The sequence below is a fragment of the Strongyloides ratti genome, scaffold srae_scaffold0000003 (assembly GCF_001040885.1).
Source record: "Strongyloides ratti genome assembly S_ratti_ED321, scaffold srae_scaffold0000003".
Taxonomy (NCBI): Eukaryota; Metazoa; Nematoda; class Chromadorea; order Rhabditida; family Strongyloididae; genus Strongyloides; species Strongyloides ratti.
This window is the reverse complement of record NW_020171521.1, coordinates 1-20,111: the sequence shown is the minus strand read 5'-3', so window position 1 is coordinate 20,111 and position 20,111 is coordinate 1. Positions and strand designations below refer to the sequence as shown.

The following is a 20,111-nucleotide window of genomic DNA, read 5'->3' as shown; positions in this document are numbered from 1 at the left end:
ATAAATAAATGATTATTTATTTTTTTAAAAAATGTAATTTAATTATCAAATTACAATTAAAATTTTTAAAAAAAAAATTATGATTTTCGTTCTAAAACATTTTTTTGATATTCATTGTTATAGTTTCCAGGTGGAGTGTATTTACAAACAACATAAACAACACCATTTCTTTCAACAACACCAAATCCAGCATTTGTTGAACTTTTCCAAACTAATTGTGTAAAATGTCCTGTTTTCATATTAAATCCTGGTCTATTAAAATCATAGTCTTTAATTTCATCATACCACCATTTTACTCCTAAATGACCTATACGTGATGATCCAAGAGCAAGATTTTCACCCATTTTTTCAACTCTATTTTTTGGATCATGAACTAATTGTCCATATGAAGCAATTACATTAGCATAATTTTGAGCTTTTCGTTCAAGAATTGGATCATTTTTAAGTGGAGAAGCTCCATGAGCTTTTCTATATTCATTTTGTTCTTGCATAAACTAAAAATATAAATTAAAAATAATTTATAACTTACTCTTTTTTTCATATCTCTAAAGCCATTGTTTTTATCGTTATCATAATTATATCCTTTCCATATTCTATCAAAGATTGCATTACTAAATTGATTTGTTCCTTTCCATTTAGAAATATCATATCCTGAATTATTATCATTATTTCCAGTTGGTCGTTTACCATTTCCAGTTGGTTTTCTACCATTTCCAGTTGGTTTTCTACCATTTCCAGTTGGTTTTCTACCATTTCCACCTGGTTTAAGAGGAGTAAATGATACATTAGGATAATCTTTTTTTATTTGAGCCATTACTTCTTCCATTGAATTAAATGTTTTACCATTATAAAAATAAACAGTTTTCCCATTAGTAGTTTGAGATGTTATAGTTATTTGTTGAGTATAAGAACTATATACAGACAATAGTAAAATTAAGAATAAAAAGAAAATTGATGAATAATGCATTTTTTTTAATAATAATTAGTTTTCAATTTTGATTTCTTTTATATTACTCATTATTTCTATTTTTTCCTATATTATAAAATCTGTTCAAACAAAAAAACACTAAATAAATAAATAATATATGTATTATTATGTTCATTTAACAAATAATAGTTAAAAAATATTTGTTTTACATATTTTTATTTTACAATTTAGTTTTTCTAATAATTTAACTTTACGTTTATTTTAATAAAATCATATTTAGTACATTTATGAATTTGTTATGACTTTTTTTTATTTAACAACGTCATAAAATATTCTATACAGTAAATATATTTTTTATGCTTTTTATTAAAAAAACAATAATTTTATTTACTTTGAATAAAGTAATTTATTAAATATTAAGTTATTTTTAATAAAATGTAACTTTTTGTTTTTATAAAATTAGAATATATTTTATTTTTCTAGCTTAAATTTTAGACATCTTTAAAGTGAAAAATTTATTTAATTAAGAACATATATATTACAAAAATCTTTAAATTTTTACGAAAAAACATGGCAAGTATTTTGTTTTCTTTAATTCTTTTAAGAATATAAATCTCAGACTAGTTACAATAGTAAAATATTTTTTACAAACAAAAAAAGAAAAAATAACGTTATTGAAAAACGTAATTAAATAAGTTATTTTTTTTTCTTCAGTTTTTTACATAAAATTTTTTTTATTTTTTGTTATTTTTTTTTTCTTCTAGTCTAATCTTTTAATAAGCCTTAATCTATCTGACAAAATTTTATTAAAATGTCTGTATCGCGCATTTACCTTTAGAAGTTGAAACATATTAAGCTACAATTGTAAATTCAAAATATGACTATTGTTATTGCCGACTTTTAAAAATAAATATTTTTAAATTAAAAAATTTCTTAGTTGTTTTAAAATTAAAAAATTTTTTTCTAATTAATAATATATATTAGGTTGTCCCAAATGAAATGTTGTTTTTTTAATGCACGACGTTTGCAGCTAGTTTTTATTAATAACTAGCTATGCTTAAAAAATTCTAAAACATTTTACTAGATTCCTATGAATCTCCTTTACATAATGACATAAAAATTATGCCTAAATAGAAAGGTTAATTATTTTTTTATTTTTATTTTTTGCAATGTCTTCAAACTGTCGATTTTCCAACATTTTCTTTTTTGAAGTAAAAAAAAAGACAAATGAAGCAAAAATAGAATAATTTTTGATAATATTTTTGAGGTGAATCTTGTCAATGCTACTACTGAAAAAAAATTTTTTAAAAGATTCAGGGTGGAAAATAAGAAGTTTGAGAATGCGCAGCGTAAAGAAAAATTTCATTCTTTTATACAAGCGTCTTGAAACATGATTTTGAAGCCTTTTTTTTGTAAATGGTCAGAAAGACATCTGAAGTTTTAGGAGTTTTAAAATCTAAAGTTTCTAACCATTTGTAGCTAAATAGATACTCAAAAAAAAAAGATCAAAGGTTATCGCTAAGGTTGAACATAAATCAAACAATTCATCGTATTGATGTCTGTTTTTTTTTCAACTTTTGAGGGTAAAAATGACTCATTTTTTGAATGAAACATAACCTATGATAAGAATTGGATTCTAAGCAGCAATAGTATCCACTTTTCATTTAGGTTCACAAAAATTATGCTTTAAAAACTACAATAAATCCCAAAACAAGAATATGGTAGTATTTTGAAAAAATTGTGCACTAAAGAACAATGAAACCTAGAAAAACCTGTTAAAACTATGAATACTGAATCCAATTGTGCATAATTAAAAAAATTTTTAAAAAAAATAGCTCTAGGAAAAATCATTTTTCAAAAATAAACAGCTAATTGATTTTTATTCAAAGATTTCGGAAACCATGCTCTAAAAACTAAAGGATGCAAATTATGAATTCTTCTTTTATCCAAAATATACCTCTAACCTTCCCCTCACATATCCTTATTTTCCTAAAAATTTGAATTATTCTTGAAGAAGATAGTATTCAAAAACTTATATAGGTAGTATTTCATTTGTTTTTTTTAAAGTTATTAATTTAAATTTAATTCAAAAAATTAATTTTTTTGATAATGTTTTATTTATAGATTCAGAAAATGGTAAATATGAAATTGGGATTATTTCCAAGATGGTTTAAACAATAAAATATTATTAGAATTATTTTCATTATTTTCGCTTGTATTAATTTAGTTTTTTTTAATTTGGAAAAAACTTTAATAAGTTTCTTTATTGTTCTCCGAAATAAAATTTTAGTACTTTTTTTATTATTTTATTCAGTCAATGGTCTAAATAAATTTTTTTTACCATGTCACATCTTTTTGCATTGCAATTGTATAAATTTCTAAAACTTCTACTAATTTTTTTGCTATAATTATGTGCCTATTTTCTTTTTATATTATTATCTTATTGAATTAAATATAATTTATAAATACGTATTAATCTTTAATTAAAAAAAATTTTATTTTTTACAATAAAAAAAAATATTAGTTGAATAAAAAATTTTTATTTATACTTTTTTTAAAAAAAATTATTACATTTTGTTTTAATTATTTTATACCAAATATAAGTTTTTTAAAAAAAGTTGCGGCCTTATTTTGAATATATATTATTATATTTTAATTCATTTCTCTGCCTTATATTTTTAATAGCACTTCTTCTCGATATTTTTAAATTGATAGAGGACCTATTATATCAGTATAACGTTTTCCTATCTAATTTTTTATTTAATTTGAGCTAAGAAAATTATTTTATCAAAAAATGATATTATGTTATTTTTTTATTGAGTATATATATATATATATATATAGCGAAACAAAACAAAATATTTTTATTTTATTATTTCTATAATTTTTTATTTATCAAAATTTAAATCAATATTCAACGTGACTTTCAAAAATACTCTCGTCGTTTTTATTATAAAATATAACATTGTTTTATATGTTACAAATAAAATAAAAAAAATAGTTTGTCAAAAATAAATTTTTTTATTCTTTTTAGTGGCTTTTATTATTAGACATCTCTTATAACAATTAACTAATTATTATTGTTTAATAGTTATTGCCACTTTTTCAAAACATTTATTTAAATATTATATAAAATAAATAAAAATTATTATAAATTATTTTATCAATAAAAAAAATAGTTATTATTATTGCAATAAAAAATGACTGTTACTTCTGATACAAAATCGTTATTTTACAATGATGGTAAGAAATAATATAAAAAAATAATAATGTTTTAAAAAAAAATGCTTTATTTTAAGATAGTAATATTCGTGGAGGACAGACAGTAGAAGAATTCAAGGCCATGATGTATGATGTTCAATGTCATAGAAGAAAAATAGTTCAAGATTTAATTGCAGGAATAATTCTTGATAACGATAGTTTTTTAAACATTAAACAATCTCTTGATTTTTTAAATAGTAATATGAAAAATAAAAATGAAGGATTTATGGCTGAAATGATTATAAGTAGGGGGAGTTCCAATGAAAAAACATTTCTTATTAATTTAAAAGATGAAATTAATGGTTTACAAAAAGATGTTAAATTTTTAAATGAATGTATGAAATATATGAATGATGGTAAAAATTATCAAGATATTAATTTGTCAGAACTTCTTTCATCATGTCATCCAATTTCAAAAGAAAAATTTTATGAAGAACTTAAAGAATGTTTAAAGATATTAGAAAATTTTGTTAAAGAATCTTCTGATGGTAAAAAACCTATTTTTGTTACAGATTGGGATGGTACTATGAAAGATTATTGTTCACAGTATGCAACAAATTTACAACCAATTTATTCAGCTATTTGTATGACACAATTTGCAAAATTATTCACTAGAATCACTGCTGTTTTAACGGCTGGACCATTAAGAGGACCAGGAATATTAGATTTAACAGCAATTCCATTAAATGAACATATTTTATTTTCTGGATCATGGGGTAGAGAATGGTGGATTAATGGAAATAAAGTTGTTCATGATGATGGAATAAGTATAGAAGGTTTTAATGCTTTAGAACAATTAAATAACAAGATGCAAAGTTTAATAAATGAAAATGCTGATTTTTCACAATTTGCTTTAGTAGGGTCTGGTATACAACGTAAAGTTGATAGATTAACATTAGGTATACAAACTGTATGTAATCATGTACCTGAAGAATTATCTATTAGATATCAAGAAGCAGTTAAAGAAAAAATGAATGAAATTGATCCTGATCAAAAAGTATTAATATTTGATCCGTCAACTGAATTAGAAGTTGAAGTGGTTGTTGGAAATGAAGGCGTTGTATGGAATAAGGGTAATGGAGTAGCTAAAATTGTTGAAATATTGCATGACACTCTTGAGGGTCCTGGAAATGTTTTAATCTGTGGTGATACATTCAGTGATTTACCAATGGTTCAAAAAGTTGCAGTGGAAAATAATCAGGTATGTTTTTTTTATTTAGAATAAATTTATTATAATTTTAAAATTATAAAAAATAATAACTTTTTATTTATGGAAATTATTTTATAAATGAATAACACAATTAAATGCATGTAAATAAAAAAGTATTAATAATTATTGTTATACTACATTAATTTATTTTTAAACTGTAATATCATTTTATTTTTTTTATAATTTATAATGAAGCGAGAATATTGTAGAAATCGAAAAGTAGTGCTTTTTACTATTGATGATATCAATTCTAGTAATAAATATCAGTGACATTATTTTTTTCATCCATATTTGTATAAAAAAATAAAAGAAACGTTTAAACGTGTAAGTAATGCACATTAAGCTTTTATTTGAACTTTATTACTATTAATATTTCAAGTATTTAAATAATTTTTTGATAATGTATTACCCGAAATAAATTATAAAAATGTTTTTTTAATTAAAAAATTTAAATATTAATAGGAAATTTTATATATACATAAAAAAATTTTTTTTAACTATTAAAAACTTTTACAAAATTTTTTCAACATTATTTTAGGGGATAATGTCAATATTTGTTGGAACAAATGAAAAATTACAAAGTAAAGTACGTGAACTGATTAATGATGAAAGTAGATTGGCTTTTGTATCATGTCCAGATGTGGTACATGCGGCTATGTGGAAATTAATACAACAATATCAAAAATAAGATTAAAAAAAAGAAATATATGTATATCAAATATTGTAAGTTATATATATTAATAACATCTATTTTATAAAATATTGATTTAATAATTATTTTTAATATTTATTTTACAAATAATGTTTTAAATTTGAAAAATGTAATTAATGTGCTAATAATAAAAAAAATTATTAATTATTGTATTTTTTTATTACATCTATTATATTCACAAAAAAACCTTAACATTATAACAATAAAGGTTTAAAGCACAATTAATTTTTTTTAACAATTAAGAAGTAATAATAATTAAAAAAAAACTGTGTTTTTACTGTTTGACGACATTAAACATTTTTTTTATGTACATATTAATATTATAAAATATATATAATTATTTGAATTAATAAAACAACAAAACAAACACAATAAATTAACATTATATTTAATATAAATTTTATAATTTTAAGGGTAATTTTTATTAAATTAGTAAAAATAAATTTAAAAATTTATTTTACAATGACTGTAAATAATGTTTAGAAATAAAAGTAATAAAAATGTTAAATAATATCATTTCTCTTTCAATATTTATAATGACACCAATTATATCAAAATTCTTTTATTTAAAAATCAAAAATTTATGCAGCAAAATATTATTTTTATAATTTAAAAAAAAATAATTTTTTTGTATTAATATATGCAACTTATTATTATTATTTTTAGAAAATATATCATAATTAAAAAAAACTTTTATTATAAGAAAATAAAAAACAATTATAATAAAATAAAAAAAACAAATAATTAAATAAATTCGTGAAATTGTGTCATTTCATCTCCAAAAATGTTATTTTGATCAGATGTTTTCTTATTAGTTGAATTATTTGGAACTGCTTTATAATGTTTTCTAATGTCTTTTCCTGCATTAAAAAGCACATTTCCACTTTTTTAAAAATGACTGAAATAATTAAAAAAAAAAAAAATATTTTTTGTCCAAGTAAAAATAAAAAGTAAAGAATTTCTATTAAAATAGAAATTAATAAAATTATTAAGAAACCAACTATAAAATTTTCAATGCTGTGAAAATTTAATGTCCACCAACCAAGTTTCATTTTTTTGTCAAATAAATGAAGTTTATGAAGAATCCAGTTTATAATTAATTCGTACAATTGTCTATTATTGTTCTTCTCATTAGTACTATAAACCAACAAATTTTCATTTATCATATTATTACATTTTCTTGATTCTGAGTAATGATGCAAATAGTCATCATTGGCTGCAAACATTAAGTCTCCTTGTTTTGTAAGTATGGGCATAAAATTATAGCATATGTCTTTAATGAAATAACTGCTATAAATTTTTTCTGCTTCTACTGTTTTACATACTTCAACTTCAAATGCTCCAAATTTATCTTTGCTTTTGCATGTAACATCACTTCTTTTAAGATAAGTTCTAACTTTTTCTTCTAATGTATTACCATTTTCAATATTTTTGATTTTTTTATTGTTTTTATAGCATAGATGTTGAAATGTTGAATTAGCAATACCATTTGTTACATTTCCTAAAAATTCATATCCTCTTTTAATTGTAGCTTCATTATTATTCAGTTTAAATCCAGTAATAAAGTAAAAACTTTTGTATAATTCATCGCTGTTAATATTTTGATTTAATTTATAATTGAAAGGATTCAATGTTAGTTGAGATTGTATTCCTAACAAAAAAGCTTTTTTTGTAAGATTGGTGGTTGTATATGATCTTAAAAGAAGTGGATCATAAATTTCGTCGTCAAGTTGTTCAATTGACCAATAATTCTTCTTGCGAACATCAATAAAATATCCATTATTAAACTTGAAATAAAGTTTTTTTGTTGGTAAACATATTGGATGATCAAAAAATTTGTTTTTTGAATGTATTAATAAAACATGTTTATTAATAATACTACTTTTATCCATAATAATAACATATTTTCTTGAAACATACAAAAATTTCATTACAGGTAAACATTCCTTAGTTGTAGCATTTAATTGTATAACTTGTTTCATTTCTTGATGCCAAAATAATTTTTCATCACAATTTATTTCATTTGGTATTTCTAAAGTAAATTTTTCCAAATCATTGTCATTGCAATTTAAAAAACTTGTACTTATTGAAATTTGTATTTTGACTGTTGTTATAAAAACAATATAAATACAGTAAATGTTTAAAAACATAATTACTATTAGTCATAAAATAAAAAATAGGTAATTTTTGTAGTTTATTAATTTATTTATTAAATAATAAAATTTAAATAATAAAAACGAAAAAATATTGAATCAAAATAACTGTAAATTGTTTATTTTTTTTACTCAAAAGTTAAATTAATTTGTATATATATGTATAATATATTTAAATACAATTAATTTAAATTAAGTGAAATAAACTTAATTTAAATTTATAAAAATATAATTTAATATCAAACAGTCTACTACAAATTTTATAAAAATTATTATAATTGTTGCTTTAAAAATTTATTTTTTTAAATTTAAATTTGATTGTTTATATTTAAAAAAATTTACTTTGTGCTAGCAATTTAATTATTTTATGTATAAAATTTTAATATTTAGCTTTCTTTAAGTGAAATCTTACAAACAAATAAAAACATTTCATTTTATATTTACTTATATAATATATTTTAATCATAAAAAAGTTTGCTTTTTTTAATTTTTATTTTAAAATATTGTTTTTTATAGATTAACAACTAACGGCAAAAAAACATGTCGGCAATATAAGATATCAATAAGACAAAAAAGATTAAATAAAATAAGTAAAATGTTTGATGCCTTAAAATTTTTAAAATTAGATTAAATGTCAATTTTCTATAATTTGAGATAAGAAAGGTTATACTATCAACTTGTATTATTAACATAATATAATATAAAAGAAACTTTAAAATATTATTATTAAACTGTTATTATAATAATGGACGAATATAATGCAACTACTTCAAATTATTATTATTTGCTTTCTATATTTTCAAATGATTAAATAAGTATGTTTTTTTTAAAATCATAGTGTTTTAATAACTAAACTAAATAATAATTTTTTACATTTTAAGACTTCAATCAAAAACAATTTAATAATTACAATAAATTTGAAAAAAATGGAGGAATATCTAACAAATTTGCAACAATGAATAATATAATTATTATAACTTTGTTTATTTTTATTACATTTATTGTAATTTGTAAATTAAAAATATAGTAATTATAAATTAAGAATTTAAAAAAATTTGTTTGTTAATAATAAAAAAATTGCATTAAAATTAAAAAAATTATTGTGATTTAAATATTTGAAAAAAAATAAATAATTATTCAGGGGTTTCGACTACTGAATCAATTATAATTTGGTAAATAACGTTTTTATATTTACCTTTTATTGAAAGCACTTGTTTATATGTACATTTTATTTTTACATCTTTTGAAGATTTAACATGACTTAAAGCAACATATAATTGACCATGAAAAAAAATTTCAGCCTTATCTATATAAAGATCAACTTTATTAAACATTTGTCATTGTGATTTGTTGATTGTGATACAATATCTAAGTTTTACAGGATATTGATATCTTGTAAAAAGTATTGGTACTTTAATATCAATAAGTGAAAATATTATTTGTGGTATCAAAAAAACTTTTTTACCATCTAGTGATTTGTATCTTAAAAGTTTTTGTAAACCAATTAATGTTTTGACAATTTCTTTAAAAATTATTCTTGTATCATTACATAATCCTTCTTTTATATTTAAATTTCTTAAACATATAAGTATACATCTTTTAGCTATTTTTAAACAATGTAATGGATACCCTATTGAATTAAAAATTTTTAATGAATCTTTATTAATGTCAATATTAACATTTTCTTTTTGCTGGACATTTTCAAAATACAATTTGTCATTAGAAAGTAGTGTAGATTGTTGATTAAAATATTTATTTGATATTTTTTTATTAATATCATTAACCATAGAATTTCAAGTAGCAAGTATTACTGAGTTGCAATTTTTTGATATATCTATATGATTGCTATGAGAAATTGTTTCAAAAAATTCTATATCATTTCCTTTAAAAATCTTAGATTGAGGAATATTTGAACATTTATTTTTGCTCAATCTCCAACATACAAATTTTTCATTCATTTCCATACAATTTTGATGTAACATATGTCTTACTACGTAGTCAAATAAATGTGGATCTTTTTTTTGATCAGGTAATTCTGCACATACAATTTTATCTATATTTGAAGATGATTTTTGAAAATTTTTAATTTTTAAAAGTATATGAGCATGAGGTAATCTTTTTTTTTGAACTTCAACTGAATAAAAAAGATGTTGTTCTTTACCAAAAAAACCTTTTTTTAACATTGTTATTAGCTCATAAAATTTCATTGAAAATACTCTTACTACAATATCAGGCTTATCAGTTGTTTTGAAACCTGGTAATAAAGAGTTTTCAATTTCAAAGCCATTTGAGATTACATTTAAATGTAATAAATAAATCTGGCTTTCTATACATTTTTTGAACTGTTAAAGCATTTTCTTCTTTTAATTTATACCATTTAGAACAGCTTGTTTATGATTTCAATATTCTACTACAGGTTTCTTCCTCATCGTCAGAATTAAAAATTTCTTTATATCACTATTTTCATCAATTAAATATTTACAACATTATCTCTAATATTACTATACTTTTTTCGTAAATTAATTCTTTCTTTACTTAATTTATAAAAATAATAAGTTATGTCATTTTCAATTCTGACATAATAATCAATGATGAATTGTTGAAATAATCTGGATGATTTAAATAATATTAGGTTGTCCCATGTAAAATGCAGTATTTTAAATGCCTGATGCTTGCAGAAAGTTTTAATTAATAACTAGCTATGTTTAAAAAATTCTAAATTATTTGCTAGATTCCTATGAATCTCCTCTACATAATGGTATAAAAATTATGCCAAAATACAAAGTTTAATTATTTTTTATCATAATTTTTTGTAATGTCTTTTAAACGTCGATTTTCCAACATTTTTTATTTTAAAGTAAAAAAAAAGACAAATGAAGCAAAAATAGAAAAAATTTTTGATAATATTTTTAAGGAGAATCTTGTCAATGCTTTTACCAAAAAAAAATTTTTTTAAAGATTCAGGGTGGGAAAAGAGAAGCTTGAGAATGCGCAACATGGAGAAAAATTTCATTCTTCGATAAAAGCGTCTTGAAGAACAATTTTAAAGCATATTTTTTTACAATTTGTCAAAAAGACGTCTGAAGCTTCAGATGTTTTAAAATCTAAGGTTTCTAACCATTTGTAGCTAAATAGATATTCAAAAAAGAAAGATCAAAGGTTATCGCCAAGGTTGAATATAGAGCAAACAATTCATCGTATTGATGTCTGTTTTTTTCCAATTTTTGAGGATAAAAATGACTCATTTTTTAAATGAAACATAATCTATGATAAGAATTGAATTCTAAGCAGCAATAGTATCCACTTTTCATAATAGTTTCATAAAAGTTATGCTTTAAAAACTGCAATAAATCCCAAAGAAATAATAAAGTAGTATTTTTGTAGCTTTTTAAAAACATTGTGCACTGGAGATCGATAAAACCTAGTAAAACCTGTTGAAACTATAGACACTGAATCCAATTGTGCACAATTAAAAAAAATTTTAATAAAAATAGCCTTAGGAAAAATCTTTTTTGCAAAAATAAACAGCTAATTGATTTTTATAAAAAATTCTCCCTCATAGATTTTGGAAACCATGCTCCAAAAATTGAAAGATTCAAAATAAAAAATTCCTTGTTTGTCCAAAATATACTCCTAACCTTTCCCTCACTTACCCTCATTTTTTTAAAAATTTTTAATCATTCTTAAAGAAGAAATTCTTCAAAAACGATAAACCCTTAAAATCTGCCCTTGAAGCTTTATCGCTTCTAGTTTTTTAAGTTTTTATTCTAAACGCTTGAAAAGCTAGTTATCTATTAGAAAACAATGTGGTGAATCTAATGACTGTTATTAAAAGAAAAAATATTCATTTTCCACTAAGCTAGGTGCATTTAAAAATTTAATAAAAAAAATATTTCATGTGGGACAACCTAATATTAAAATTATACAATTGTTTTTTACTTCTTTTCTTATCATATTATCACTAAAAATGAGAATTAGTTCTAAAAAAATTAAAAAAATTAATAATGTATTGTGATTATGATGTTTTAGTTCCATTATCATTTCTTTTTATAATTATCAAATAAATAAAAAGGTTAATTAATTAATATTTGTTTTATCTAAATTAACATTTGTACTACATTAGCAAGTTAATGGTATTTATTCAAAAGAACTATAATTTTTTAAATTATAAAAAAGTGCACTATATTATTTTTGTGGTAGTAATAAAAATTCTTTTGTAACAAATCTATAAAAAAAAAGTTTAATTAAATCACAAAAAAAAATAAAGTCAAAAAAATTTTAACAAGTCGGTAATTATTTCTTATTTGTCAAAGTAAAAAAAAACCTTTAAAAAAATTGAATATTTTTTTTTAAAAAAGTTAATTTTTATAAAAATTTAAAAAGTTACAAATAATATATTTTGTAGTACAAAGTGTGTTATGCAAAATAATGTTAAAATAATATTTGAATCTAGACAAAATTGTTAGAAATTTTTTGTAAAATATTTTAATTTGGTTTTGTCTTAATTCAAGTATTTTATATCTTAACAGTATTTACGAAAAACACTTTTTACTTAAAAAGTGATTGTATATAGATATAAATAAAAAAAAAAGTTAACAAAGTATAAATTAAAACAACAATAATATTTATCAATTAAATAAACTGTAACTTTGTGTTGGAGTTGTTCCAATAGTGAATACTCTAAAACCAAGCAATTTTAACTTTGATGAGTCTAAAATTCTTCTTCCATCAAAGATAGTTGCAGGATTAACCATAGAATTTAATATTTTTTCATAATCATACGTTTTAAATTCATCCCATTCAGTTAAAATGACAATAGCATGAGAGTCTTTTACAGCTTCATATGGATCACTATGAACTGTTACGTTCTTTTCAATAATACTTTTATTGGAAATTACATTTAACAAGTCAAATCTTATTGTGGATTCAAGAACTTTTGGATCATATATATGTATATCAGCACACTCATCAAGAAGATGTTTGGAAACAGCAATTGCAGATGAATCACGTGTATCACCGGTATCTTTTTTAAATGCAAATCCAAATATAGTAATTTTTTTTCCAGCTACTGTATTAAACAATTCAGTAATAATCTTATGACTAAAACGTCTTCGTTGCCAATTATTCATCTCTACAACACTAGCCCAATATGCAGCTGGTTCTTTTAAATTCAATGATTCACATAAATAAACAAGTGATAAAACATCTTTTTGAAAACAGCTTCCTCCAAATCCAACAGAAGCATTTAGAAATTTGGATCCAATTCTACTGTCTTTTCCAATAGCTAAGGCAACCTGTCCAACATCAGCACCTGTTGCTTCACAAATTGCTGAAATTGAATTAATTGAAGATATTCGTTGAGCCAAAAAAGCATTAGCAGCCAATTTAGATAACTCAGAAGACCATGTATTTGTTGTAATACACTTGTCTGTTGGAACCCAATTTTCATAAATTTCAACTAATCTTTTTACAGCTTCCTCTCCTTCTGCAGATTCTTCTCCACCTATTAAAACTCTATCTGGGTTAGCCAAATCATTTATTGCTGTACCTTCAGCAAGAAATTCAGGATTTGAAAGAACTTGGAAACATAAATTTGTATTTCTTTTTTGAGCTTCTGATAATATAATGCTAATTGATTGAGCAGCCCTAACTGGAACAGTACTTTTTTCAACAACAATAGTAGAATTTTTTGCATATTTTGCAATCATCCTAGCAACAGACTCAACATATTTTAAATCAGGTGCCATTCCTTTCCCTCTTCCATAATGTTTTGTTGGTGTGTTGACTGAGATAAAAATTAAATCAGCATTTCCAATTACATTTTTAACATCAGTTGAAAAAAATAAATTTTTTCCTCTTCTTTCTTTAACAATTTCTTCAAGACCTGGTTCATAAATTGGAAGAATATCTGAATTCCATTGTTTAATTTTTTCTTCATTGATATCTAATACTGTTACTTTTATATGGTGGCATTTCCATGCTATCATGGCACAAGTTGGACCTCCAACATATCCAGCTCCAACACATGCGACATTTTCAACCTAGAATTAAATTTTAAATTTATTTGTTAAAAAAAATTTTACCTTTTTAAATGTCATTCTTATTTGAATAAAAATTATTAATAAATAAAAAAATTCAAGCTAAATAAACAAAAATGATCATATTTTTAATATTGAACAATACAATTAAATATAAATAAGCAAAAAAAACGTTGAAAATAAAATAAAATAATAACAATATTTAACTACTCAAGATAAAAAAATTTTTTTTTTTTTGTAAACAATTATTACTTACATACTAAAGTACAGAAACTACAGATAATACAAAGAACATAAAAATTTTAAAAAACTAATTTTTCTTTTTTTCTGCTCAAGAGTAATATTGTGGTAAAGTCTTTCTTTAAATAATTTTTCAAAATACTCGGTTGAATGCTGTATATTATATACAAAATATGTACGGGTATTATACAAAATAAATACTAATTGTATTTGTATGGTTTACAAAAAAAAGTTATAAATCTTATATAAACTATATGTATCTGTATACAAATTTGCGTATAATGTAAACAGTTAAAATATTTTTTTTAGCCTACAATTTTATACAAAGTGAAAAATAATTATATAATATTTAATTTTTATCTTATAAAATAATATATATAATTTTTTTTGTTATTTATTAAAAATTTAATATTATTAAAACAGTAAAACATAACTTTTATTATTTTTTAAACATTCTCTTTTATGCAACTTTAATTATATTTTTTATTTATGTATACAACTTTTGTTATAATTTTTAAAATATATCATTATGAACAAAAAAAAGTTTTTTAAATTAAATATTAAAAAAAGAGCAAAAATGTAAAAAAAAAAATTGTTAACCTATTTTTTCACTTTTAATTACTGTTATAATTTAATTGTTTTTTTTATTTAAAAAATTAAGATTTTTATCTTTTAAATCTATATATCTGTTGTATTTTTTTTTCAGTATTCATTAAAGTTTAAGTTTTATTAATATTTATACTTTTAAGTTTTTTCTCACAAAAGCATATGATTATTTGATGTATTTAATATCATTTAACTATATTTTTCTAACAGTAAATCTGATTTTGCATTTAAAGTAGTTTGTCATATTTTTTTATATACATTCATAATATTTATCTTTTTTCTAAGTTAATATCAGTATCTTTTAATTTAGCTTGTTAGAATGATTGACAACGCTTTTTAGATCATTGAAAGGTCAAAAACTTTTAAAAAACTGTTATTAATTATGATATTAGATAATCTTATATTTTTAAAATAGTCAAATATTTTTAATTCTTATGAATGATAAAAAAAAAGTTTATTTCAAAAATATAAAATATTATAAAATAACAATTAAAAGGGAAATTTTATATATAAATAAATACTAAATGAGAATTTTATGTTTTTAAAAAATAAAAAATGTTAACCGTTATTTAGCATTTTCAATTATTGTCCATTAAAAGGTTTTATTAATGTTATTAAAAATTATAAAAAAATATCTTAATTACATTATTTCAATTTACAAATTTTTCAATCATTTAGTAAAAATTATGTATTGGAGTTTCTTTTACAATTAGATTAGTTATTAGATATAAGTGCTGAAATATACAATAAAGAAAAAATTAAATAAAATGATTTCAACATCTAATAACTACTAAAAACTTCTTAACTTAAAATGATTACAAATAAATTTATATAAAAAAGTATCACCATAAAGCAACTATATAAATCTTCTAGCTTTACTATTTGTTACTTTGATTTTGTACAATGAATATATTTTTTATATTTTCTTTTTAATTTAATTAGTCTAAAAAAATTGTTTTACTTTTTTAAATATTATTGTTTTTATTTTGTGCAATTTCATAGTTTTTTTTACTAATTATAATTATTTAAGTTTTAATAACGAATTTAATATACAATTATTATTATTTATTTTATATAAAGATAAAAAAATTTTTTTTTTATAATTACCTTAAAATCATTATACTTTTTTAAAATTAGGTGTTATAGATTTTTGTTTGATACTATATTCTATTAAACATATAACTGTTTTTTTCTTTTAAATTTGTGAAAGTACGTTAGCATTTTATTTTATCTTTTAGTTGAAATTAATAAGAACTAAAATATTTATCATTTTAACTTTTTAATATAAAAAATAAATTTTTTTGGCTAATTTTTATTTGTATACAATATTTTATGTTAAAATCGTTTAAAATAAATAAGTTTTATTTTGTTCTATTGAAACTTATTTATATTGAGATAAAATTATTTTATTTTTGATAAAAAGTGTATTTTATTTTTTAAGAAAAAATTTTTTTTATTGTTTAGCTATATATTTTTAAGGATTAAGTTTAAAAAGATATAAATTATTAAAAAATTAAGTTATTTTAAATATTAATATTTTTCTTATTAAATTTGATTTATTTCATATAATATTTAATCAAATTTGTCTTTATTATCTACTTAATAAAATACTTGGTTACATATTTTTCTTATATTTTTACTTCCTTTAATTATACTTTTTTTAATTATTTTAAATAAAAACGTACCAATTGCATTTTTTACTGTTAGAAATATTAAAAGTAGTTTAAAAAGTAAAATTAATTTTTCAAAACAAATAAGTAATAGACAATAACAAAAATACATTTTGCGACACTGACCCCAAGGAATAATTGGTTAGCTACAAATTATTTAATTAATGATAATTATCTGTGAAATTATTTAAAATTCAGTAAGATCAACATTTGTATTTTTTTTTTTAAATTAAATTTATATTCTTTTTACAATTTATATACATATAAAAAAAAATTAAATTTTATTTATTTATGTTGATATTTGTGTCGAATAAAAGTTTAAAAACTTTGATTGTACCTAAAAGAAAAAAAAATTCTTTCAAAAAAAACAATTTTACATTTAGAAAAAAGACTATTTCTAACTAATTATTATGTTGATTTCTTTTTTTTAAATACTTTTTCTTAAATATCTCCAGAACGAAACGTCCGTTTTTAGTAAATGTTATCTCATTCGAAAGAACATCAAATACTGCATCAATGGTTTCCTTATTGTCATGTTTAAAGAATTACGTTTTAAAAAGTTATGACCAAGTAAAAGAAAAAAAAGACACAAAACTTGTAAAATTGTTATAAAATTTTTTTACACTTTTCCCAAAATATTTCGAGAACGGAAAATGATATGGACAAAGTATAATAGTCAAAATATAGAGAAAAAAAATTGTTTATTAGAAATTTTTGTAATAAATGTTTTTTTTTTGTTTTTATCTCGAGAACAAATAATTTGTCTGAGATAGAACTTATATAATTAAAGGAAATTGAAAATTTTAAATATAAACCAAAATATTTCAAGAACCGAAAATAATATAGATATGGTATATTAGTCAAAATGTAGAGAAAAAATATCTCTAGAGATATTTATTTTGAATAAATATTTTTTTTTAAATTAAAAATTTTTAAAAAGTTATGAAAAATTTTATCTAAATTAATATTAATATTTCTCACTTAAAAAAACATATTTAAAAAAAATAAAGCCGGAAACGTTTTCTCCGACCTATTTTTACCTTTGTGTTAAATTTTGCTAAAAAAAACTTATGAAATTATAATATTGTAGTAAATAAAACATTTGCAGCTTTTGCTACAATATCTTAATGAAGACGCAATTTTTTTTATAGTAATTAAACTTTTCGTAATCAGCACATTTTTTTTACCTTAGAAAGTTATAAAAAATTATTCTTCCTTAATTCTCGTATATATATATATTTAGGTTTAAAGTTTTTTTTGCTTAAAAATACGATGTAAATTTATTTGGTTTTTTAAGTTTACTTTTTTGTTTTAAATGTCTTAAAAAATATATATTATTTATTTTTTAATTATTCTTTTTTTAAAATATGCTTTAAATAAATTTTTTTTTTCTAATTAACATTAAGCTACAGCAATGATATCCAAAATAAATTAAATGCTTGTTATCGTTTTTAAATCTATTAAAAAATAAATTTAAACGTAAAAATATTTTTTTATTCTTATATTTATTCATTTTGAACTCGTTAGTGTTTCTTTTAAATGTAACTTATTATTATTAAAAAGTAAATCTAATTTATCAATAAATTTTTATATATTCTTTTTTTAACGATAAAGTTTAAAAAACTATAAAAATATATTTTTTTAATAAATGGTAAAATTTACATTGTAAAAAAATTAAGAATTTTTAATAAAATAAGGCATATTATATTAAAAGCCAAATAAAGAAATAAAATGATATACCAAACAAAATATTAGAAAACAATTGTAAAATGCATTAGCTTAAGTTTATATAGAATTAAATTGTTGACTTTAAAAAATTTTAACCAAATTTTTAGTTAATTTTTAGACAGTCATTTATTAAGAAAATTTGTTTCGAACCAGATGCCAATTTTTATCTTTTAATGAAATATTTATTTAAAATTATTATTTAAAATATTTTTTAAAAAATATATTTTTTCAAGGAAAATTTTTTAAAATATTTAACCTTTATTAATCTGTATTTTGTAGCAAAAATTATTATAATAAAAGTATTCATTTTATAATAATTTTGTAATATTAAAGTCAATTTTGCTGCTCCCAAGCTTCGTTGGCGCAGTCGGCAGCGCGTCAGTCTCATAATCTGAAGGTCGTGAGTTCGAGCCTCACACGGAGCATTTCTTTTACTTTATTTTTGTTTTAATTTATAAAAAAACAAATTTATTGTTTAAAATAATGTTTTAAGATTATTTTTATGAATAAATAAATTAATTTGTTTATTTATTTTTCTAAAAAATTTTTGTAAACTTTTAAAATGACATTTATCATTAATTTATATAAAACATTTTATGATATTTATCATAAGTCAATGATTTTTTTAAAACATAAATTGTTTCTACATTGTTTCTTTATTTATATTTAATTAAAGGTAATAAAATAGTTAGTTGAACAAAAGCGTATTTATAATAAAAATTGTCATTGAAACATTTTTTTTTAACTTTTAAAATAAATAAACGATTTATTCTTCTTAAATAATGAATCTTTTTATAAAAAATACTTTGATTTTTATTACTTTTTTTAAAAACACTAAATATATTATATTTTTTTTAAGAAAATGTTATAAGTTAGAGGATAAGTATAGCAAAATTTAATACTTTATGTGTTTTAATATTTTTGAATAAATTAGCCTTACTTTTTAAAAATTTAATAATTTTTTAACCGTTTTTATAATACAATTAAAAAAAATTTATCTATAATATTTCTTTGAAAAAAAGAGTTTTAATTAAAATTTTATTGTTGTGTAAACTTAAAATAACCACTCTTATTAATGATATAATATAAATGATATAAAATTAATTTTTTGGTACTATTCCGTTACACCCCCCCCTCCCCCCCCCAAATTAAAATGAATGAAACTTACCTTAAAAATAATTTTTTTAAAAAAAAAAGCTTATCAGATTCTCCATCTTGTTTTCTACAAGATGGATAAAAAAAATTAAAAAATTTATTAAAATTAAAAAATTAAACAAAAAAAAAAATTTTTTATTTGTTTAAAAAAGAATTAAACGATGCAATATCTCTCAATATTGCATCGAATTCTTTTCCTTTATTTCGTTTTCTCCATGTAAATTCATACATGTACCCATTTAGCATGCTACGATGGGTTCCGTTGTAGCGTCGGTTTTTTTCTTTCACCGACCTTCAGACCCGTTCGATGTTTTGGGTGTGAGCATTTGTAAGTGGATCCACAAAATGTTATTTGTGGTTCACTTGCAAATACTGAAACTCAGAATCTTATACTTGGGAATACCCTTTTC

The 20,111-nt window shown here is 20.4% G+C and overlaps 5 protein-coding genes across 5 annotated transcripts; 1 reads left to right on the top strand and 4 right to left on the bottom strand.

Moving 5' to 3' along the window:
- Window positions 1–77: 77 nt before the first annotated feature.
- On the bottom strand, window positions 78–826 carry SRAE_0000044800 (CAP domain-containing protein; the record flags this gene model as incomplete). Its single annotated transcript, XM_024646339.1, has 2 exons — window positions 78–484; window positions 526–826. 2 exons carry the CDS (start codon window positions 824–826, stop codon window positions 78–80), a joined length of 708 nt encoding a protein of 235 aa, XP_024500531.1.
- A 3,302-nt stretch (window positions 827–4,128) lies between these two features.
- SRAE_0000044700 (HAD-like domain-containing protein) lies at window positions 4,129–6,087 on the top strand (the record flags this gene model as incomplete). The annotated part of the gene is made up of 3 exons (XM_024646338.1): window positions 4,129–4,171; window positions 4,228–5,390; window positions 5,938–6,087. The coding sequence occupies 3 exons, from the start codon at window positions 4,129–4,131 to the stop codon at window positions 6,085–6,087; spliced, it is 1,356 nt and encodes a 451-aa protein (XP_024500530.1).
- A 1,249-nt stretch (window positions 6,088–7,336) lies between these two features.
- Window positions 7,337–10,051, bottom strand: SRAE_0000044600 (DNA helicase Pif1 like family-containing protein; the record flags this gene model as incomplete). Its single annotated transcript, XM_024646337.1, has 4 exons — window positions 7,337–7,384; window positions 7,437–8,215; window positions 9,460–9,570; window positions 9,628–10,051. The coding sequence occupies 4 exons, from the start codon at window positions 10,049–10,051 to the stop codon at window positions 7,337–7,339; spliced, it is 1,362 nt and encodes a 453-aa protein (XP_024500529.1).
- Window positions 10,052–10,057: 6 nt separating this feature from the next.
- SRAE_0000044500 (Helitron helicase-like domain-containing protein) lies at window positions 10,058–10,598 on the bottom strand (the record flags this gene model as incomplete). Its single annotated transcript, XM_024646336.1, has 2 exons — window positions 10,058–10,518; window positions 10,562–10,598. The coding sequence occupies 2 exons, from the start codon at window positions 10,596–10,598 to the stop codon at window positions 10,058–10,060; spliced, it is 498 nt and encodes a 165-aa protein (XP_024500528.1).
- A 2,294-nt stretch (window positions 10,599–12,892) lies between these two features.
- Window positions 12,893–14,362, bottom strand: SRAE_0000044400 (UDP-glucose 6-dehydrogenase; the record flags this gene model as incomplete). Its single annotated transcript, XM_024646335.1, has 2 exons — window positions 12,893–14,305; window positions 14,348–14,362. The coding sequence occupies 2 exons, from the start codon at window positions 14,360–14,362 to the stop codon at window positions 12,893–12,895; spliced, it is 1,428 nt and encodes a 475-aa protein (XP_024500527.1).
- Between the last annotated feature and the right edge of the window lie 5,749 nt (window positions 14,363–20,111).